This window comes from Acinonyx jubatus, chromosome E2, assembly GCF_027475565.1.
Source record: "Acinonyx jubatus isolate Ajub_Pintada_27869175 chromosome E2, VMU_Ajub_asm_v1.0, whole genome shotgun sequence".
NCBI classification, from domain to species: domain Eukaryota; kingdom Metazoa; phylum Chordata; class Mammalia; order Carnivora; family Felidae; genus Acinonyx; species Acinonyx jubatus.
The window spans coordinates 54148573-54170564 of record NC_069396.1 but is presented as its reverse complement, the minus strand read 5'-3'; the positions used below and the strand labels follow the sequence as shown (position 1 = coordinate 54170564).

Genomic DNA, 21992 nt, shown 5'->3' with positions numbered 1-21992 from the left:
ATTCCAATTCCGGTGTCCATAAATAAAGTTTTATTGGATCACAGTTGTGCCCATTCTTTTATGCAGGACTCTGGCCCACGGCAGGCAGAGCTGAGTCCGAGATGTCTGCTGTCTGGGCGTCTGCAGGAAGAGTTTGCAGAATCTTCACCTAAAGTAAACACAGCCACTTATTTTTACAGAAGAGGAACAGAAGCAGATGTTCAGAGTGAGTTCAAGAGCAGCCACCGCAAAGATGTCCTGCTGGGCGACAAGACAGGAAGTCCCTCAGGGCAAGGACACCACGTGGAGACTGGGCGCCAATTGTGCCCTCCAACCCATGAACCTGAGGAAGAACGATCGCAGGAGGGCATGGGAACCCTCTCAAAATGTAATGGCAAGCAAAGCTCACCATGTACTCTGAATCGACCAGCCGGTGAAGAGAGAAGATGGGTCTATTTCTCCGAGGGGAGCAGGTCCTTCCTCCTTCCCCGGAGGTCAGAGTCCTAATTGCTTCACAGAAAGCTCTCATGGGGGATGGTTGCTACTTGCCAGGCACAAAATTGAGGAGCCCAGAAGAGATGTTGGCCTTTGCATTAAAAAAAAAAACCAAAAAACGTTGGGGGCACCTGGGTGGCTCAGTCGGTTGAGCGGCCGACTCTTGGTTTTGGTTCAGGTCATGATCTCCCGGGTTGTGGGTTCAAGCCTGGCATGGGGCTCTGTGCTGACAGAGCGAAGCCTGCTTGGGATTCTCTCTGCCCTCTCCCCTGGCTCTCACCCTCTCTCTCTCTGTCTCTCTCAGAAATAAATAAATAAACATTTAATAAATAAAGAAATAACAGGGCGCCTGGGTGGCTCAGTTGGTTAAGCGTCCAACTTCAGCTCAGGTCACGATCTCACGGTTCGTGAGTTTGAGACCCACGTGGGGCTCCATGCTGACAGCTCAGAGCCTGGAGCCTGCTTCGGATTCTGGGTCTCCCTCTCTGTCTGCCCCTCCCCTGCTTGCACTCTGTCTCTCTCTCTGTCTCAAAAATAAATAAACATTTTAAAAATTTGATAAATAAATAAATAACAATAATAATAAAAATAAAGCCACACTGGAGAAATCTGTGGAACTGAAAGCGTGTCCACACCCCAACAGCTGCCTGGCTCTAAAAATCTTTCCCCACTGCTGTGCCATCCTGCCTGAAGGGGGCGCTCTTGAGCGAAAGGACTCGGAGCCTTGGAGAGCTTTTGGCTGGACTGGGACATAAAAGGCCCATCTCTGACCATGCTTGTGGTCCACAGGGTCAAGAGCTAAAGAGCAGGGAAAGGGTTAGAGGGGAGGGCATATCATTTCAAAGGGTGACAACTTCCACGAAGAGGAAGGAGCTGGTGGTTCATGTTTTCCCAGGTATTTGGCTAAGGTCCTGAGGCTTTGTGTCCTGAGAGAGAATAACCGGATGTTCGCAGACAAGCCCTGCTTCACCTAAACCCTCTCAAATTCCAGAGCTATTGATCTGTGGAGACATTTGTAACACGGACTAACACATATTGAGCACTTGCGCCAGGCGCTTTGGTGAATGCTTATTATATTATCCCACTCAACGCAGAAACTCTTAAGGGAATTTTTGACTGGGGAAGTCTCCCTTCATCTTGCCAGATCCCAATTAACTGGTTCATATAAGGCAGCCCGAAAAGGTTCAGAACTTTAAGAAAGAAAAGATGTTAATCCAGAAGAATTTAACAAAACCTCTTAATTTGTCTACCCAAGGTAATCGTCAGTACTAATGAGCTGAGGGGTGCCTGGGTGGCAAGAAAGTTGAGCATCTGATGTTTTTTTTTGTTAAGTTTATTTGTTTATTTATTTATTTAGAGAGAGTGTGTGGGAGGGGCAGAAAGAGAGGGAGGGAGAGAGAGAATCCACACTGTCAGCGCAGGGCCTGATGCGAGGCTCGAACTCACGAACCGTCAGAACGTGACCTGAGCTGAAACCAAGAGTCGGATGTTTAACCCACTGAGCCACCCGGGCACCCCAGGCATCTGCCTCTTGATTTTGGCTCAGGTCATGATCTCAGGGTCGTGGGATCGAGCTCTGTGCGGGGCTCCACATTGAGCATGGAGCTGGCTTAAAATTCTCTTTTTCTCTCCCTCTGCCTCCCTTCCCTATTCATGCTCTCTCTCTCTCTCTCTAAAATAAAGTAATAATAATATAATAATAATAAGCTGATTCTTGCACTGGTTTCTTAGCCACTACTGGCAAGATTTATCTAATTCTGTTCATCCTTTTAGGGACTAAAGATCCCTTCTCTCCACCCACCCCCCCCCCCCACCATAATCTTAGAAAGACAAAAACAAAAAACAAAAAGCAAATCGTCCACGGTGGCCAGCTGCGTGGACACAGTCTGGCCGCTGCTTCCTCCAGAGATGAGGTGACAGACTTTCTCCCTCTCTCTTTTTTATTGTTTATTTACTTTTTTTGAGAGAGAGAGAGACAGAGACAGAGTGTGAGTGGGGGAGGACAGAGTGAAAGGAGACACAGAATCTGAAGCAGGCTCCAGGCTCCGAGCTGTCAGCACAGAACCTGAAGCAGGGCTTGAACTCACAGACCTCGAGATCATGACCTGAGCCAAAGTCAGTCGCTTAACAGACTGAGCCACCCAGGTGCCCCTGGGCTCTCCTCTCTTTATACCTGAAATGATTGACAGGACTCCTGTCCAATCACAACTTTTCTCCTCATTCCAGCCACTAAGAGGCAGGTTCTGACTTTTCTCTAATACAAATGTTACAAAGAAGTTAGCATGTAAAAATTTTGATGACTTAGGGCCAGATGTAAAAACTGAAGACCAGCTCATAACTTTTTTCCTTTTATTAATCACAGCTTACAAAACTTCCTTCTTGTGAATGAAATGGCCTGAGCTTTGTGGTACCAAGATCTCCTGGTGACAGTTTAACAAATCACTCTGGTTCTCAGATGAAGATCACTGTGCAGCAAATAATGAAGAGGGAGAAAGAAAGGGGAGGGGGGAGATTTTGAGATGGAATTTTCCAAGGGTTTCGTGATGCAGATATTATGATCTCTGCTTTATAGCTGAGCAGACTGAGGCACCGGAAGGCTCCAGCCGTGCCCAACACCACACGATTAGTAAGATTCAATCCCAGGCAATCTGATTCCCGAGCCCAGGCTCTTAGTCATGATCCTATATGGGCCTCCTGGTGAATTGTTGACCGGAGGTGTGGCTGGGCACCTGGGTGGCTCGGTCAGTTAAGAGATTCTTGGTTTCAGCTCAGGTCATGATCTCACGGTTCATGAGTTGGAGTTTCTCTCTCTCCCTCTCTCTGCCCCTTCACTCTCTCTAGAGCTCTCTCTCTCTCAAAGCAAATAAATAAGCTTAAAAAAAAAAGAGGTGTGGCAGGTACAGCACATGGGAAGGACAAAGGATTTGTCCTTGTGTCCAGATTCTACCACTTACTAGCAGAGTAAGTGTAGGCCAAGTGATTTTCCCTCTCGGAGCCTCTATTTCCCCCTGCATTCAAATGGCGGTAACACCCTTGCTCAAAAGCGGGTTGTAATGACTGAATAGAGACTGTAAATATAGTGTATAAACTGTAAAGCATCATTTAGACATTAACTATGCTTATCTGAGTACAACGAAGTAGGATTATTTAAGTATGGTGGAGAGCCTTCAGAAGAACAGAGAATTTATCTATCGGGATCCAAATCTCACGTTTGTTGAATGGCAACTATAATATGTGAAATCTTCTCAGCTCGTAAGAGGCTGCCCATTTGCATTAGCCATGGCGCCCCAGTCTGCAGGGGGGTTGCAAACAGCTTTGGAGAATAAGATACAGAGCGAGGGCGAGCACTGTGGTCACTGTCTCCCGTGCTTTCTGTTCTTCCTCCCATAGTCACCGTAGGAGCCCCGATTGGGCTGTTATTGGGTAGCTGGTGATATACCAGGGAGACCCCCTCAGACCTGTTTTGCCTTCTTCAGTGAGCCAACGCTCCTGGGGACAGCATGAAGTACAACAGTGAATTAGGTGCAAGGATTCAAGTTGGCCACTAGGAGCCAGTATACACAGAGTGAGGGAATTAGGATCACCCAATGCAATCCCCTCATTTTAGAGACGGGGCTTAGAAAGAGGGACAGGGTCTTGCCTAAGGCCATGCGGCAAAATGGCGGAAGTGAAACTCATACCCAGCCAGGTCCTAGAATGGATGAGTATTGATTGCACAGCATGAATCCCTTTTAACAAATTTGGAGCGGGGAGGATGCCGGAGGGGCTTCTGTTTCCATTCCTGTACCCCCAAATCCTGCTATGAGAGCCACCTTTCAAAGTTTGTATGACCTAGGAAATTTCTTTTTTTTGTAAGTTATTTATTTATTTACTTACTTATTTATTTATTTTGAGAGAGAGAGAGAGCGCGAGAGAGAGAGAGAGAGAGAGAGAGAGAGAGAACAAGTGGGGAAGAGGCAGAGAGAGAGAATCCCAAGCAGGTTGGGCACTTTCAGCTCAGAGACCAACTCGGAGGGCTCAGTCTCGCAAACCGTGTGATCATGACCTGAGCTGAAATCAAGAGTTAGATGCTTCACCGACTGAACCACCCAGGCGCCCTGACTTGGGAAATTTCAAGAGTGCGTTGCTAGGGCAACAGGTTTGGCCAGGGGTCACTAACTTTGAAATATGTGAGCTAAGGTCCTGACTTACCAATAACGATTTGGGACTCGGAGGGAGCGAGGACGGTGTTATCCGGGACTCTGGGGAAGGGCAACGTTGTGTAAATGAAAATATGAGTGACAACAGGCTTGGAGGCAGAAGACCCAGCCTGGACTTTCCCCCTTGTCACGTAGTCTCTATAACCAATTCATTAGGAGCTATCAGCCCCAGGAAGTATAAATACAAAATAGCTCTATGTTTCTGATCACTGATCCGATCATTCTCTCTCAAAACATTTTTTTCTCAGGTCATCTGACTGACTCAGTCAGTGGAGCATGTGACTTTTGATCTCAGGGTCATGAGTTCAAGTCCCTATTGGGCATAGGGCCTGCTTTGAAAAAAAAAAAAAAAAAGAATATTTTTCTTCTCAGCTCCTAACTATGTCTCAGATACTCTGCTCAGCCTGGTCTTAAGCCTTCCCCTCAGATTCCTCTCCATCCAGTAGCGGTTCAAGCTGGGACTTGCCTCCTTGGAGAAGAGAGGGACACCAATCATCCTGGACACATCTTTTCTCCATCCCCATTTAAAGCCCCGATTTCCCAAAGTTTGGGGGCCTAGAGGAGGGATGGGCATGGGGACAAGTGACTCTTGACCTGACTGGCCACAGCAGTAGCTTCTTGTTGGCTGAAGCCTTCTCCGGGCTAACACTGGATGCGTCCAAAGACTGGCTGTCTTGCGGAGCAAGAATGTGAGAACCTGGGTGGGTCCAGTGAGGTTTTCTGAACTCCTCCGTTTTGTTTTGTTTTGCTTTTTTAATTTTATTTTTTTTAAGTAATCTCTACGTGTTGGGGCGCCTGGGTGGCTAAGTCAGTTAAATGTCTGGCTCTTGGTTTTGGTTCAGGTCGTGATCTCACGGTTCATGAGTTAAGCACTGTGTCGGGCTCCGCACTGACAGTGAAAAGCCTGCTTGGGATTCTCTCTCTCTGCCCCTCCCCCCACTCGTGCTTCTCTCAATTAAAAAAAAAAAAAACCCTTAAAAAAAGTAATCTCTAGGGGCGCCTGGGTGGCTCAGTCGGTTGTGCGTCCGACTTCAGCTCAGGTCATGATCTCATGGTCCATGAGTTCAAACCCCACATCCGGCTCTGTGCTGACAGCTCGGAGCCTGGAGCCTGCTTCAGATTCTGTGTCTCCCTCTTTCTCTGACCCTCCCCTGTTCATGCTCTGTCTCTCTCTGTCTCAAAAATAAATAAACATTTAAAAAATTAAAAAAAAAAAGTAATCTCTACATACAACCTGTGGCTCAAACTTACAACCCCAAGATCCACAGTCACATGCTCTAATGACTGAGCTAGCCAGGAGCCCCTGGACTCCTCTGTTTCTTTTTTTTTTCTTTTTAATATATACCCCTTTAAATTTTTTTAAATGTTTATTTTGGAGAGACAGACAGAGAGAGAAAGAGATAGAGACAGAGCATGAGCAGGGGAAGGGCAGAGAGAGACTGAACCCAGAGCAGGCTCCAGGCTCTGAGCTATCAGCACAGATCCCCACACGGGGCTCAAATTCACAAACTGTGAGATCATAACCCGAGCACATCTGAAGTCGGATGCTTAACCGACTGCGCCACCCAGGCGCCCCTGCAGGGTTCTGATTAGAAAGAAGGTATAACTTCTGGGTCAAAGTCTAAAGGTGAGCAGTCCCCCACCGCTACCTTTAAGGGTATGGGAAGAAAGCAGTGAGGTCAGAGCCTCTAGAGGTGGGGAGAGTCTCCAAGGGAGGCAAGAAAGGCGGCGGGGGAGTGGGGGTGTCGGGGGGGGGGGAAGGGGGGGTATTAAGGGTGGGACGGCAGGGAGAGAAGCCCTCAAGACCAGGAGGCCCTGGTGCCTAACGGCACTTGGAAAGGCCCCCAAGTTGGAAGGGTCCCCTGGAGGGGGACAGAAGTGGGGACTTAAGGGAACCCGTGAGCCCAGTAGGCTGGGAGGCCCTGAAAGTCCAGTCTTGGGACTGCGCCCGAGGCCTTTGGGGGGGGGGCAGTGGAAGGAAGGGGCTGAACCTAAGGCGGGGATGGGGCAACGGGGCTCCCTGGTGGGCCATGAAGACGCCTGCGCGGGATTCCCTCCCTCAGCCCGGGGTCCTGTCGCCCCTCCAAGCTTCGCTCGGCATCTCCAGGCCTGGGCTAGGTATCCCCGGACGCAGCAGACGCCACCCTGCGGAAGCAATAGCCATCGACTCCATTGAATTCCATAGCAAAAAAGTCCGGAGTAAGCCCTGAGAGAGGACAGCCAATCAGAGAGCGAGCCGAGTTCGCGCTCAGAAATATAGCCAATTAAAGAGCGAGGGTGCCGGCTCGCGGATCTGCGGAATGCGGGGAGGGGACTCGGCGCCAACGCGAGCTCACTCACCAATCAGAGCCGAGAATGACTGTATCGCGCGGCTGTCTAACACGGAGTGGGCGGAGCTCAAACGCAACGCTGCTGGAGTTTCCCCACGAATCGGAAGTTTCGCTGCCCCCGACGCAGGAGTTGATTGGTCACTTGCAGAACTTGCCTCCCAATGTTGGAAAACGGATGCAGGACATTCCCTTAGAGACACTAGAGCCCGCCTCCGCTCCCTAGCGTGGGAGGAGGGCCTTAAAGGGCCAGGTTCTTGGTAAGTCGACGTCGGACCTCTTCACAGAAATAGAAACAGTAGCAGAACAAAATCGAAAGCCATTCCATTATGTTGGAATTGACCAGGAAGGGCTATCTCTCGAAGAAACAGGGGACCCCAAAAGTTTAAGCAGTTTGCTTTAGGTCACGGACTTGTAAGTAGCGGAGCGGGGATTCGAACGTTCATTTCCAAGGCCTGTGTCTCGACAAAATAGCCACGCCTCTCTGGGATACGACAGAACCAAAGGATGAGACCCAAATCCTAATCACACTCGCTGAGAAAGTCTTGGCTTCAATGATCAAATCTTTTCGGTCCAGCCACCTGGCCTTTGCTCACACCATTTCTTCTCACTCTAGACCTAGCCCAAAAGCCACCTCCCCTAAACAAAACAAAACACACAAAAAACCAAAAACGAAACCAACCAACCAACCAACCAACCCTGCCCCTCGCTGGCAGGCAGCAAAGTTTTCCTGACCCCCTTCCCTCACGTCACCCCTTTGCCCCCAGGCAGCATTCCCTTCCCTCCCGGGCTTGGGGCTCTCACTGGCCTGTTCCAGTGTCCCGGCTCTGATCGCCCTGGAATGTTACCGTCGTCCATCTCTGTGCCTGTCCCCCACCCCTCAAGTCAGCCCTTCAAGGACCAGTGATACCTCCGAGCCATCAGCATCATCCAGCACAGGACCTGGATTGGATAGAAGGGCAAAAAGTGAAAGCTCGTATCTGGGCTTTCCCTTCCCTAAGGTGGGATGTCGTGAACCTTCTAGTTAAAAAAAGAAAAAGAAAAGAAAAGAAAAAGAAAGAAAAGAAAAATCATATTCACTGGTCTGGCTGAAAACTTTGCATTATCCTCGATTCCTCATTAACTTATCACCCCCAGCAGCCCTGCTTGCTACAGGTTCTAACAAAATACCTTCTAAATCCCTTCACATCTTCCCATTCCCACTCCCCTCCCTACAAGTCACTGCCACCCCTTGCCTGGAGGATAGCAGCAATTTCCCTGGGCTTCCTGCAACCACTCTTGGCGTTCACCACAGCCTATTATTCTCCAAGCCGCTGACACTGTGCTTTGCTTAAAACATAAATCAAATTATGTCACACTTCTGCTTACAAATGTTCAAAGTCATCTCAATGTTCTAAGGAAAAAAAAAAAAAAAAATCCAGTGTCTCCACTGCAGCCTACCGGGTCCTACATAATCTGGCTCCTGCTCGTGTCTCCCATCAACAGCCCAGATATGAGTCAGGCTGTGGAGTTCAGATCTCACTTGTGCCACTGACTAGCTCTGTGACCTCGAGTACCTTACTTAGACCCCTTGAGGCAAGGTCTGATCACCTGTGAAGTGAGGATTAAATGACTTAGAATTACTAATTAAAACGGACCTCTACTGTATAAAATGACTAACTAGCATTCCTCAAAATGGTCAAGGTTGTGAAAAGCCAGCAAAGACGAGAAGCTGCTGTACCACAGACGAGTCTGGTAAATGGTATCCTGCATCAGTTCTAGAACAGAAAATAGAGGACATTAGTGTGGGAACTGGTAAAATCCAGTAAGTCTGGAGTATGGTTAAGTCATGTTAGTTTCTTAGTTGCAGTGAATGTCCCACGACAACCACAGACGAGTCTGGTAAATGGTATCCTGCATCAGTTCTAGAACAGAAAATAGAGGACATTAGTGTGGGAACTGGTAAAATCCAGTAAGTCTGGAGTATGGTTAAGTCATGTTAGTTTCTTAGTTGCAGTGAATGTTCCACGACAACCACAGACGAGTCTGGTAAATGGTATCCTGCATCAGTTCTAGAACAGAAAATAGAGGACATTAGTGTGGGAACTGGTAAAATCCAGTAAGTCTGGAGTATGGTTAAGTCATGTTAGTTTCTTAGTTGCAGTGAATGTTCCACGACAATGGAAGAAGATACACAGTAAGCAAAGCTGGGTGAGGGACTATATGGGAGCTCTCCTTATGATCTTTATAATTTTTCTGTAAATATAAAAGTATTCCAGGGGCTCCTGGGTGGCTCAGTCGGTTAAGCAGATGACTCCGGCTCAGGTCATGATCTCGAAGTTCATGCGTTCGGGCCCCGTGTAATGACAGCTTGGAGTCTGGAGCCTGCTCCGGATTCTGTGTCTCCTTCGCCCTCTGCTCCTCCCGGGATCATGCTCTGTGTCTCTCTCAAAAATAGATAAACATTAAACAAATTTTAAATAAAAGTATTCCAAAAGAAAAATTGTATTTAAAAGCAAAGAGACCTATCCCTCACCCCCTCCAAGCTCTGCCCTTCCCAGTGCCTCAAACACTGTGTTCCTTCCACCCTCAGACATTTGAACTTCCTGTTCCCTCCACTAGGAATACTCAACACCAACGTCTTCTGGCTCCTTCCACAGTAGCCTTCCCTGACCATCTTATTCAACTAAACTCACTGCCCCCTGTGCTTCTCTGTCCCCTTGCCCTGTCTTCACACTTTCACCGTCCTTATTCTTTTAAAAACATTTTTTTTTTAGATGTGCCTGTATGGCTCAGTTTGTTAAGCATCTGACTTCGGCTCAGGTTATAATCTCAGGGTTGGTGAATTCAAGCCTCCTGCTCTGTCAGCACAGAACCTGCTTCAGATCCTCTGTCTCTCTCTCTCTCTCTCTCTCTCTCTGCCCCTCCCCCACTCATGTTCTTTCTCTCTCTCTCTCTCTCAGAAATAAACTTAAAATTTTTTTTAATGTTTAATTTATTTCTGACATAGAGAGAGAGTGAGAAAGGGGCAGAGAGAGGAGAGAGAGAGAGAATCCTGAACAGGCTCTGAACTATCAGCGTGGAGCCCGACACGGGGTTTGAACCTGCAGTGAGATCATATCCTGAGCTGAAACCAAGAGCTGGATGCTTAACCGACTGTGCCATCCAGGCGTCCCCACAGAACTTATTCTAGGAAATGTATACTTGTGTCTTGTCCCTCTTGTTCTCTCTTAAGAATATGGGCTGTGTCTATTTTGTCCCGGGGCTCCACCCCCAAAGCCCAGTATGGGGCCTAGCATACAGTAGGCACTGAATACATATTTATTTTTTGAATACATACTTCTTAAATGAAGAGATTAAGAATGACTATTGTTTCCCAATAAAATACTACCAACACTCGCAGCAATAATGATAAGTAACTCTCATTTGTTGAAACAAATTAGTCTAGACTCTGTGTTGACTATTTTACACAAGTAGTATCTTTAAACCTCACAAGAACCTGGAAGGTAATATTCGCCCCATTTCTCAGATGGAGAAACGGAAGCACAGAGTCTAGAAGGACTGAAGGTCACAAAGTCAGAGACAGGGCCTGGGTGGAATCCACCTCTCGACTCCAGCCCATTGACGATCCCCTCTGCCCTGAGGGATGTCCAGATGTCCAGAATTCCCTATCTAAATGCCCCTTTAGTCCTAAAGAACCATGGGCCCCCTGAGGAAACGGCCAGAAATGCAGGTGGAAAGAGAGGAGGGGACTAATGCCCTGACTCCTGGGTCTGAGAGGAGGGGCCTGGGGGGCTGGACTCCTGGGTCTGAGGGAGGAGGGGCTGGGGGCTTGGACCCCTGGGTCTGGGGGTGGAAGAAGCTCAGGGGCTGTACTCTTGGGACTCAGGAGGTAGAGAGCTGCGACCCCAGATACGTGGGGTTGAGAAATTAGGTCCTGAGACCCCAGCGCCCTTTCCCGCGGCTCCGCACGCCCCGAAGGCCACGCCCCACTTTGAACAAAGTCCCTCCCACTTTCTTCCAGACCTCTCTCCGCCTCTCAGGGCCCTGAAGAAATTCAGGCGAAGGTGCTAGAAGAAACTCGGGAGATCTCTGCAAAGATGGAACAGCAGGAGGAAGGGACTGGGCCCGAAGGGTAAGAGACACGAGACCCTTCCCACGGGGAGAACAGAGACCAGAGAGGGAAGGGAACAGAGAAAATCAGAGACAGAGTGGACAGACTCAGAGAGACTATCAGGAAAAAAAATTTTTTTTTCCAGTGTCATCAGTTGTTAGAAACAGAATCTTGAGATCTTGTGGTCAGATCTGAGCGAGATACTTAGGGATAGGGACACAGATATTTGTGGAACAGGGAGAAATTTCAAGAAGGAATGAGAAGAAATCGGTGATGTCAGGAACAGTCACAGGGCTGTTATATTACTGAAATAGTAATAATAATCGTCAGACCCAGGTCTTTAACATGCACCTTTGCTACTATGCGAGGCCATCTTTTGGTGTGAAAAAATTAAGGTTCAGCACAAGGAAATGATTAGCCCAGAAACACACCATGAGCGAGGCAGCCTGGAGCTGGGTTCTGTCTGATGCTGAAGTTCTGGTAGAGCTGTCTGTCTGTCTGTCTGTCTGTAAAGAGAGACGGGAAGAAAGAATGAGACAGAGATAGAAAGAGGGCACCTGGGTGCCTCAGTCGGGTAAGCGTCTGACTCCATTTCAGCTCAGGTCATGATCTCAGTTTAGTGAATTCGAGCCCCACGTGGGGCTCTGTGCTGACAGTGCGGAGCCTGCTTGAGATCCTCCTCCTCTCTCAAAAATAAATAAATAAACTAAATAAAAAAATAAATAAAAGGAGGGGGGAGGGGGAGAGAAATGGAGAGAAGGGGATAAGGGGGTCAGAGGTGGATGCCCAGCTCAGTGGACTCCCAGAAGTGCGGGACCACAGTAGGAAGGACGTAAAGAGATGCCGAGATCTGCTGACCTGTCCTCTTGTCGTTCTAGGAACAACCCGTCCCTGCCATCACCTGGGCCTGAGCCGTGGCCCTCTGGGCCATTCCCAGCCTTGCCACCTTTTCCCCTGGGGACCCCAGATCCAGCCCACCTGGGGCTCCCTGAGAGCTTGGCCTCTGTCACCGTCCCCATCCGTCTGGACGCCCTCTCCTACCTCCTGCACAGTGCCCTGCTGGGGGCCTACACCTTTCAACAGTCCTTGCCCTCCTGCCCCTGCAACTCACAGGCATGCTGCTCCCAGCCAGGCACCGCCACGAGGCCATCCAGGGGACGTGGGGGCTGGGACGTCCGACGCAGGCCAGGCCGGGGCCAAGGCCAGCCGCGATGGGGACCCAGAAGGGTGGAACAGCCGGAGAAGGGCTGGCGGGGGGGGTCTGGGGCTGGCCCCAAGACTCCCCCGGTGATGCCAGCCTCACCACCAAGGCTGCCTGCCCAGGATGGGAAGACGGAAGCTGGAGGTCGGGAGACACCCCAGGACATGCCAGCTGCTGCAGCAGAAAACTGGGACTCAGAATACTAGGACCCTGAGGGTCCAGCTCCCCAAACTCCTGAGAGGGCCCCTCAGGGTCACCAGGAGGGTTTTCCTGGAGCCCCAGGGTGACCTCAGCTATGGCAGAGATGCCCCAAGAAACATCGTGCTCCCATCTCTTTTCCCCCAAAACCATAGCCTCCTGCCAGTCACCCCATGAAACATGGACCCGACCTAGGATCCCACACCAGAGAAAACCCTGAGCCTCACCCCCGTGCCCCAAGCCATCCCCAACTCCCCACCCCCCATTCCAACCCCATCTACAGTGACAACCTCAGTCCCTCCCATCCCCACCTTCCCCTGCAAGCCCTTTCCGGTCCCCACTCTCAATACCACCTTCCCAATCCCACTCATTGCCATTTCTGTCCCCATCTGCACCCTTGCTCCCAGCTTCTCTACCCACCTCAGGCCCAACCCAACCCTCAACTGTGTCCTATACTTGAGCCCTAGTCCAGTCCACCTTCAACCCCAGCCAGCCCCATCCCGTCCTGTTTCCCAGCCCCAACCGTGACATGCCCTGTGACCCACCGGCAGAGAACCCCATTGGCCCAACAGACCTGCAACCTCCCACCCCTTTTCCTGCCCTTCGGTGCGGGGAGCCTGGTTGAAAAATAAATGGAAGACTTGCCCCATATCTTGTGTCTCTGTGTGTGTGCTTACGCAGCTCAGGCTAACCCAGCGGGTGCTGTGAGCAAGGCCTGTGAAAGGGGTTAGGTCGTGGGGAGGGTCACAGAGAGAGGCCAGGGTGGCCGGGGCCACCGGGAGGGAGGGCCTGGATCCCTGTTTCAGCGAATTCTATTTGGGGCCTCTGCCACCGGCCTTTGCCACCACTGCACTTCTAGCTGCTGGAAGCTTCTGGGCCACAGGGCCATTGTGTGGGGAGGCTTAAGGGATTTGGGGGACCCAGGCAGCAGAGAAGCCAGCAACCTGGCTCGGCTCAGTCTGCACAGAAGGGCCGAGGCAGACAGAAGGCTTGTCACAGGCTCTGCCACTCAGGTAGGGACCAGGCATCAGACCTGTAGACCCCTCCTCCCCCAAGATCTAGGGGTCCATCCTTCAGCTCCTTCCTCTCCCAGGGGCCTCATGGGGTCCCAGTCCCTAGCCCCCTCCTCACCTGGGATCTGGGAGTCCAGGCCTCCAGCCCCTCCTCCCGGGACCCAAGGGCCCAGCCCCCAGCTCCTTCCTCTCCCAGGGAACTGTTGTCCCAGCTCCTAGCCCCCTGGTCACCTGGGATCTGGGAGTCCAGGCCCCCAGTCCCTTCCTCTGCCAGGACCCAGGAGTCCAGCTCCTGACCCCACCTCTCGCCTTCTCCATAGATCACCATGTACAGCTTCATGGGTGGCGGCCTCTTCTGTGCCTGGGTGGGGACCATCCTCCTGGTGGTGGCCACAGCGACAGATCACTGGATGCAGTACCGGCTGTCCGGGTCCTTTGCCCACCAGGGCCTGTGGCGGTACTGTCTGGGCAACAAGTGCTACCTGCAGACAGAGAGCATCGGTAAGGCTCCGGGGCCGGGTCGAGGCCGTGCCTGGGGTCACAGGCCCTCTCGGGACAGGGGGCAGAACCCCCCACAGGGCAGAACCTCTCCACCTGTTTTGCAGGTGGAGAACTGTGTGGTTCAGAGAGGGAAAGGGACCAGCCAAAGATCACTCAGCATGGAAGGGGCAGAATTGGGATTTCAGTATTTTCTTTTAGTACAGTTAGGAGATGTACGAGAAGTTAAGTAGAGAGGTGGCATTTCCTGGCACGAAATAGATGTCGGGTACAGCACTTGGGGCTGAGGTTGTCAGAACAGCATTTTCTAAGCATCTACTGTGTATCAAGAACCAGGTTAAGGGAGCGCCTGGGTGGCTCAGCCGGTTGAGCATCCGACACTTGATTTGGGCTCAGGTCATGAACTCACGGCTCGTCAGTTCGAGCCCCGAGTCAGGGTCTGCACTGACAGCACAGAGCCTGCTTGGGATTCTCTTTCTCCCTCTTTCTCTGCCTCTCCCCTGCTCTCTCTCTCTCTCTTTCAAAAATAAATAAACGTTAAAAAAAATAAAGCGTTCATTGTTAAAAAAAAAAAAAAAGAACTAGGTTAGGTGCTATGGGATACAGAAGTAATATGGACCCTAAATTTGCTAAGTACTGGATGGTAGTTTTTAATACCTACTGGGTGCCAGGCTATGTAATATATATGCCTCTAAGTACATGCATATGTATATATGTGCCTGTATATGTGCATATTATAATATATATTGCAAAAATGGGGATAAGAAAAGCTCTTCCAGCCTAGGGTTCTTGAAAGCTATATTATAATCATATATATTACATATATAAAATAATGTTATATGATATACTATAGATCTCTATTATCTCTCTCCATATATATGTATACAAAATATATGTACATCCATGCACGTATACATATATATTTGGAGAGAGATGCTCGCGTGTATTGTATGCCACTTTACATAATATATATTGTATAACATGCATTATATATTAACAAATTAATAATATATAATGTTACATATTTTATAGGTACCAAATTCTAGTGGTAGTAGTAATAATGACCGGTATTTATTGAATGTTGTTGTGTCCTACACGCTGTTCTAAATGCTTGACATGGATTAATGCCCTTTGGTCTCCCGACAACACTGAGGGTGACACTTCTGCAAAGAAGACATGAGATGCGCCCTCAGAAAACCAACCATTCTCTTTACGGGGCTCGGGAGGAGGAGACAACCCTCCTGAGCCCTTCCACCCGGATTTCAGCCACCCCGGCTCACTGAACCTGCCTAGGGGAGGCAGCCGGAGGCCCATTTTGCAGGAGGGGTAAACTGAAGCAGGAAGCAGGGGAAAGATTTGCCCCGGCCTCAGGCTCCAGAGCCGGGGTCTGCCTCCTGACTTCACGTGCCCCTTTCATTCCTGGCGGTCTCCTTCATCACATGTCTACCATTTCTCCTGCTTCAGCCTGGGAAAGCCCCGGGGACAGCCCCCCCCCCCCCATCTTATCTGTGTTGGGGGTGGGGGAGAGGGAGGCACGACGGATCACATCGATAGATCGATAGATGGGTGCAGCTTCATCTGACCTCAACGCTGAAATCCTCAGGGACATCCCTCACCCTGACTGATTGCCAGGGAGCTGTCCAAGCAGCTGGCTCGACTTGCCCATCAACTGTAACTGGCTCGCCAAAATCAGAGCAGGGGACGCGAGCTTGCAAGGGGCCAAACCCAGCCACAGACGCGTGTGTCTGGCGGTTTGAAGGTTTCTGAAGCGTCTGCCAGGATTTTTTTTTTTTTTAACTTAAAAAACATTGTTTTTGAGTATTTATTTTTGACACACACACACACACACACACACACACACACACGTAGAGAGCTAGCAGGGGAGGGGCAGAGAGAGAGGGAGACACAGAATCCGAAGCAGGTTCCAAGCTCTGAGCTGTCAGCACAGAGCCCGGGGCGGGGCTGAACTCATGACCTGAGCGGGTTTACCGACTGAGCCACCCAGGCGCCCCAGCGTCTGCCAGGATTTAAAAATTTGGAGATTTGGGCGCCCCCAGTCCTCAGGCTTTTATCTTAATTAAAAAAAAAAGTTTATTTACTTATTTTTGAAAGAATGAGAGATAGCACATGAGCGGGGGTGGGGCGGAGAGCGAGACGGAGACAGAGAATCCCAAGCAGACTCTTCAAGCTCTCAGCATAGAACCCCATGCGGGGCTCGAACCCAGGCACCGTGAGATCATGACCTGACCTTTCACGGACCGAGCCACCCAGGTGCCCCCGGACTTTAAAATACCCAGCGGGCATCTGTAACTTCCTGGGGCTGCCATTACAAAGGACCACACACTAAGTGGCTTAAACAACAGAAATATACTGTCTCACGGCTCTAGAGGCTGGAAGTCTAATATCAAGGTGTCAGTAGAAGCGGGTCCTTCCGAGGCTGTGAGGGAGAATCTGTTGCCTGCCTCTCTCTCCCGGCTTCTGCTGGTCATCTGGCAGTCTTTGGCATTCCTTGGCGTGTCCGAGCATCATCCGGATCTCTGCCCTCACCTTCACACGGTGCCCCCTGCGTGTCTGTCTTCCTCCAAACCTCCCCATTTTAAGAGGCTACAAGTCATTTTGCATTAGGAATCCACTCTACTCCGGTATGACCTCATCTTCACTAATTACAGCTGCAATGACCCTATTTCCAAATAAGGTCATATTCTGGGGGGGGAGGGGGTTAGAGGTTCAACACATGAATTTGGGGGTTCGGGGAGAGACCCGAATGGACCCCACACAGCATCCACGGAGAAACAGCCAGCCGTTTTTCTTGGTGGCGTTCGCACAAGACAAAAAGACTGCATTCTGCAAAGACCCGGACTTTGTACTTTTCGGTGGCAGGATCCAAGCTCTGCCCCGGGAGCACAGCTGTTCTCCGTGCTCCCAGAGACAGAAGAGACAAGCAGTTAAGAGCAAGGGCTTTGGTGCCTGGGTTTCAAGGCCAGTCCTACTGCTAATTATGGGACTCTGGGCACGTGGCTGTACCTCCGAGCCTTGGTTCCTTCACCTGAGAAATGGGGATAAAAATAGAACGTCCAGCTTAGGGAGGGAAACCAATAGACTCATGCATGGAATGCATGCCCGGCACGCACTTGGCAGCTGCTAAGTGGAGAATGAGATCATAACTGTTATTCCCAGGGCATATCCTAAAGGGCCAACACAGAGCCAAGCACCGAAGAAGAATAGTGCTCAGTGCCCCACATTCATTTGTTCAGCGGGTGCGAGGGGTGTTGCGGTGAATGAGAAAGCAAGACCTTTGTCCTCACGTAACTGAGAAACCAGCAGGGAGACAGATATAAACAAGTTAAAGAATAAATAGACAGGGGCGCCTGGGTGGCTCGGTCGGTTGGGCGTCCGACTTGGCTCAGGTCGTGGTCTCGCGCGGTTCGTGAGTTTGAGCCCCGCGTCGCGCTCTGTGCCGACAGCTTGGAGCCTGAAGCCTGCTTCAGATTCTGTGTCTCCCCCTCTTTCTGCTCGTGCTCTGTCTCTCTCTGTCTCTCAATTATAAATAAAAGTTAACAAAATAAAAATAAATAGACCATTTTCTTTTTCTTTAAAGTTTATTTATTTGAGAGAGAGAGAGAGAGAGGGAGGGAGGGAGGGAGGGAGGAGGGGGAGGGGCAGACAGAGATTCCCAAGCAGACTCCCCAAGGTCAGTACAGACACTCATGCAGGACTTGAACCCACGAACCATGAGGTCATGACCTGAGCTGAAACCAAGAGTGGGACGCTCAACTGACTGAGCCACCCGGGTGCCCCTAAACAGGCCACTTTTAGATATGGGCAAGTGGTGTTAAGGAAATGAAAGAGAGCGATGGGAGGGAGGACAGGAAGTGATCAGGAGGCTTTCATTCGTTCTTGTACGTTCATTCATCCACCCAGTGAACGTTGTGCTGGGGGGTATTTGTGATGTAGAATCCTATCCTCAGGGAACCATCATGCTGGAAGGGGAAACCACCTGGGGGGGGGGGGAGGATGGATGTTGCCTGAGGGCTGAAAGGGTGCTTCCTAGAGGGGATTTGGGAGCTGGGCTGTGGAGGACCAATGGGAGTTTGCCAGGTGAAGAGGACAGTGTTTGTTTGCAAAGAGGTGCGGGACGAGCTGGGTCAGGCATGTGGAGAGAGGCAAGGCATTCAGGCCTCAGAGGCAGCCCCGTTCACCGCTGAGGGCGGGGGTGGCAGGGGAGTGACCTTCTGGTGCTACCACAGCTTACTGGAACGCCACCCGGGCCTTCATGATCCTGTCGTCCCTGTGCGCCACCTCGGGCATCATCATGGGTATCCTGGCCTTTGCTCAGCAGCCCGCTTTCACACGCCTCTCCCGGCCCTTCTCCGCGGGCATCCTGTTTTTCGCCTCCAGTGAGTGGCCCCCCCTTCACCCCCCCCCCCCGTCCCCTTCCCCACTCCCACCCACTCCCATTCCCTGCCCGTTTCCGTCCCGAACTCCACTCTCATCCGGGGTTCCACACCCATCCTAGTCTCAGCCCGGCCCCAACCCCCACTCCGAGACGGGTTCTAATTAATGCCTCCTGCCAGTCAGCCTCTTCTGACCCCAGCTGCGACCCTGCGGCTCAGTTCTGGCACTTAACCACCCAGAGCCAGCATCACACCCCACTGGTTTGAGGGTGCCATTCCCAACCAGGCTGCCCCTACGTGGGTTGCGGGTGGAGTCCCCAGGCCATCTGCCCTTTGGACCAACTGCTGCACATTCAGGGGTTCCTGGGACCCGGTCAGGTTCAAACATTCGCCAGAACTCAGGCACTCAGGAAAGCACTAAGCTCCCGATCATGGATTTATTATGAAGGATACAACTCAGCACCAGCTAAATCAAGAGATGCGTAGGGGTGGAGCCTGAGAGGGTCTTGAAGGCAGGACCCCAGCCACCCACCCCAATAGCCTCCCCGGGGGATCAGAGCACACCGTGGAGCACATTGAAGTGTTCCCCAGCCAGAAAGCTCCAGCACTCCACGATGGAGTCGCTGGTCACATGACTGAGCTTAACCTCTAGCTTCCTTCCCCCGAGGTTCTTCGTCTGATGCCCGGTGACTCAAAGCCCCACCTGTCTGTTCTGTTCCCGAGGCTGGTCTTTCTGGTGACCAGTTCCTACCTAGGGTCATCTCAGCTCATCAACATAAATTCGTGTTGACCGGAGGGGCTCAGCAAGAACAAAGACACTCCTATTACCCAGAAAGTTCCAAGGATTTAGCGTCTCCCTTCCAGGAACCAGAGCCCCAGACCAGCCCAGGCAAATTCTTTATTGCACAGCACAGCCCTGGCCCATCCTCGCCCCAACCCTACTCCCCTCGAATACTTAACTTTTTCCTTTCCCACCCCCACCCGGCCCTCCCCCTTCCTCAATCTCATTCCCACCCTCACCTGCAAACCCTACCCCACCCCTTTCCCCTCCCTCCTCCCCCCACCTTCTCTCTCTAGCCTTTTTTGTCCTGTTGGCCTTGGCCATTTACACTGGAGTCACTGTCAGCTTCCTCGGTCGCCGCTTCGGGGACTGGCGTTTTTCCTGGTCTTACATCCTGGGCTGGGTGGCCTTGCTCATGACCTTCTTCGCAGGTAAGGGGGCTTGGGGGTGGCAAGGTCAGTATCCGTGGCAGAGTGGGCGGCACTCTAGAGGGTGAGATGATGGGGTGTCCCGCACGGGCCTCCCAGCACAGCACGGAGCCAGAAGGCAGACTGCAGGCCTGCAGACACGCAGGGAGGAAGAGAGTGCTGTGTTGGGGTCTTGGGTTGGGAGCCCAGCCTAGAAGGACTTGGGGGGTCAACTGGGATCTCTTCTCACACAGGGATTTTCTACATGTGTGCCTACCGGATGCACGAATGTCGGCGCCTGTCTGCTCCCCGCTGAGCCCAATGTACCCCGACTTCATCTGGAAGTGAAAATAGGACCGCTGAAAAAGAGGGGGAGGGTCTAGAGGCTACAATCCTGGTTCCTTGTGGGCAGGAGGGGGCCCAGTCCTGGACTCTGGGTGGGGGGGCCTCTGATTTCTGCATCCCAAGGGGGAAGGAGGAAGAGTGGGGCCTAGTGGGAGGCAGTTGAGAAGACCCGAGGTCCAGCCCATGATGGGGGGTGTTAGAGAAATGGAATCTCCATTAGAGCGACTTTTTGAGAGTCTAATAAAACTGATGTGAAACGACTGACGTGTGGTTCCTGAGGGGTTGGGGTGGTGACAGGTGTGAGCGGTGGATGGGGTGGGGGTAATTGTACTACTGAGGCCTAACCCGCTCAGTTTGTGTGGGGACAGGCACAGACATCAACCACACAGTCCCCACCCAGGTGTTAACTACCCTTCAACTTCTAGGAAACTGATGTGTCGGGCCGATTCTGACAGCAATTCTGATGTGTGTGTGTGTGTGTGTGTGTGTGTGTGTTTAATGTTTATTTAGAGAGACAGAGCATGCGCACAAACTGAGAAGGGGCAGAGAGAGAGGGAGACAGAGCATCTGAAGCAGGCTCCACGCTGACAGCACAGAGCCCAGTGCGGGGCTTGAACCCACAAACCGCAAGATCGTGACCTGAGCTGAAGTTGGACACTTAAACGACTGAGCCCCGGGCGCATCTGAAGCTTTTTATCCCACATCACCAAGTAACTCACTTCTGACACTGTCTGGTGGAGGTAGCATCAGATCCCTCAGGTGAAGGGCTCAGTCCTACAGACCAGCCCCCCAGCCCTGCCTCATGCTGTCACAAGTGCAGGGGGTCACCCAGGCTTCTGGTCGACCAGCAGAGTGGAGTTTTCCCCCCACTATCCTGGGGTTTGGTTAATTTGCCAGAGCGGCTCACAGAACTCAGAGAAACATTTTACTTACCAGATCACCAGTTTACTATCAGAGGGTATAACTCAGGGACAGCCAGACAGAAGGGATGCACAGGGCAAGGTGTGGGGAAAGGGCATGCTCTCCAGGGGGCCACCCTCCCCATTTTCCACGCGATCACCGACCTAGACGCCCTCTGAACCCAGTCCTCTTGGGTTTTTCTGGCGACTTCATTGAACAGGCGTCATCACTGACCACTGGTGATTCTCAGTCTCCAGCCCCTCCCTCCCCAGGTTGGGGGCAGGGGCTGAAACTTCCAACCATCTAGTCACGTGGTTGGTTCCCCTGACAACCTGCCCCTACCCTCCGGTGCTTGCTGTGAGTCGCCTCATTAGCGTAACAAATACACCTTCAAGGCTCTCCTCACCTATGAAATTCCAAGGCTTTTTAGCAGCTTTGTGCCAGGAACGGGACGAAGACCAACTATGTACACGTTTCTTATTATGAATCAGCAAAGCGGTGCGAAAACAGGATAAATGAAAAGATCTGTACAGAAAAACCACCTCGCTGTCCGCTCACACCGTCTCCACGGAACTCTCCCAGCCGCCCCTCCCCTCCCCGTGTGGGTCCCTCCAGTGGAAACACTCCATCTCCGATCGGCACCCCCTCCTGCACCTGCCTGTTCACACACCGTTCATGACCTTGATCTTCTCATTCATTCACTCATTACCTCATTCAAGAAGCTGATGCCTATTGCCTTGAGATTTACGGATATCTATCATAAAATAATAAGACTCTTTAGCAAGGCCGGTACTAATGATAAGAATATTAATTAGAACCTATGCTCAAACTGTCATGTTAATAGAGGCTTACTCCCTGGAAATATTTATTGGGCCCTCCACAAATAACAATAGTACCGTATTTATAGAGGCTTGCTCTGATAATAGTGGCAATTGAGGCCATCTCTAATAATAATTTATTGAGGCCTATTTAAGTGGACATATTTACTGAGGTTTATGCCAGTAGTCATATTTATAGGTGTTTTTTTTTTTTCTGGCAATACTAATGATGTTGTAACTCCAGACTCCTCTCTAATATCCACTTGAAAGGAAGAGGCGTCGCAGATCTCGGATCTCACGTATCCTGGTCTCTCCCACGTCCCTAACGGCCTCCCCATCTTGCT

General features: G+C 51.1%; 3 protein-coding genes and 1 long non-coding RNA gene across 22 annotated transcripts in view; 3 read left to right on the top strand and 1 right to left on the bottom strand.

Moving 5' to 3' along the window:
- LOC106972985 (sialic acid-binding Ig-like lectin 10) overlaps positions 1–4342 on the top strand; it is a 49635-nt gene extending 45293 nt beyond the window's left edge. For 5 of the 14 annotated variants that reach the window (XM_053210924.1, XM_027037060.2, XM_027037055.2 and 2 more), the window contains 2 exons: positions 67–473; positions 2837–4342. In XM_053210924.1, the coding sequence (XP_053066899.1) occupies positions 67–473; positions 2837–2873 (444 nt within the window). In that variant the 3' untranslated portion in view covers positions 2874–4342. Of the gene's footprint in view, positions 1–66; positions 1068–2836 lie in introns of those variants that run through there. The other 9 variants (XR_003413377.2, XM_053210928.1, XM_053210926.1 and 6 more) reach the window with 5 other exon arrangements.
- Positions 4–21125, bottom strand: LOC113593322 (uncharacterized). 5 transcript variants are annotated; one of them, XR_008293774.1, is made up of 7 exons: positions 20864–21105; positions 13808–13987; positions 11525–11599; positions 7911–7942; positions 7014–7639; positions 389–565; positions 4–148 (listed from the first exon to the last, which is right to left on the bottom strand). It is a non-coding gene; the product is annotated as an uncharacterized LOC113593322 (long non-coding RNA). The 5 variants fall into 5 exon arrangements; XR_008293775.1 differs by having other exon boundaries at positions 7014–7942; positions 20995–21125; XR_003413425.2 differs by having other exon boundaries at positions 7014–7942; positions 20864–21106.
- On the top strand, positions 6141–13141 carry CE2H19orf84 (chromosome E2 C19orf84 homolog). Of its 2 annotated transcripts, none has more exons than XM_015070066.3 (3): positions 6141–6300; positions 11004–11114; positions 11972–13141. In XM_015070066.3, exons 2-3 carry the CDS (start codon positions 11080–11082, stop codon positions 12498–12500), a joined length of 564 nt encoding a protein of 187 aa, XP_014925552.2. In that variant the 5' UTR covers positions 6141–6300; positions 11004–11079; the 3' UTR covers positions 12501–13141. The 2 variants fall into 2 exon arrangements, with proteins under 2 accessions (XP_014925552.2, XP_053066991.1); XM_053211016.1 differs by lacking the exon at positions 6141–6300 and adding an exon at positions 7126–7260.
- Positions 13809–20185, top strand: LIM2 (lens intrinsic membrane protein 2). Its single transcript, XM_053211022.1, has 5 exons — positions 13809–14049; positions 14084–14141; positions 18238–18400; positions 19475–19609; positions 19840–20185. The coding sequence occupies exons 1-5, from the start codon at positions 13832–13834 to the stop codon at positions 19899–19901; spliced, it is 636 nt and encodes a 211-aa protein (XP_053066997.1). The 5' UTR covers positions 13809–13831; the 3' UTR covers positions 19902–20185.
- Positions 21126–21992: the final 867 nt, after the last annotated feature.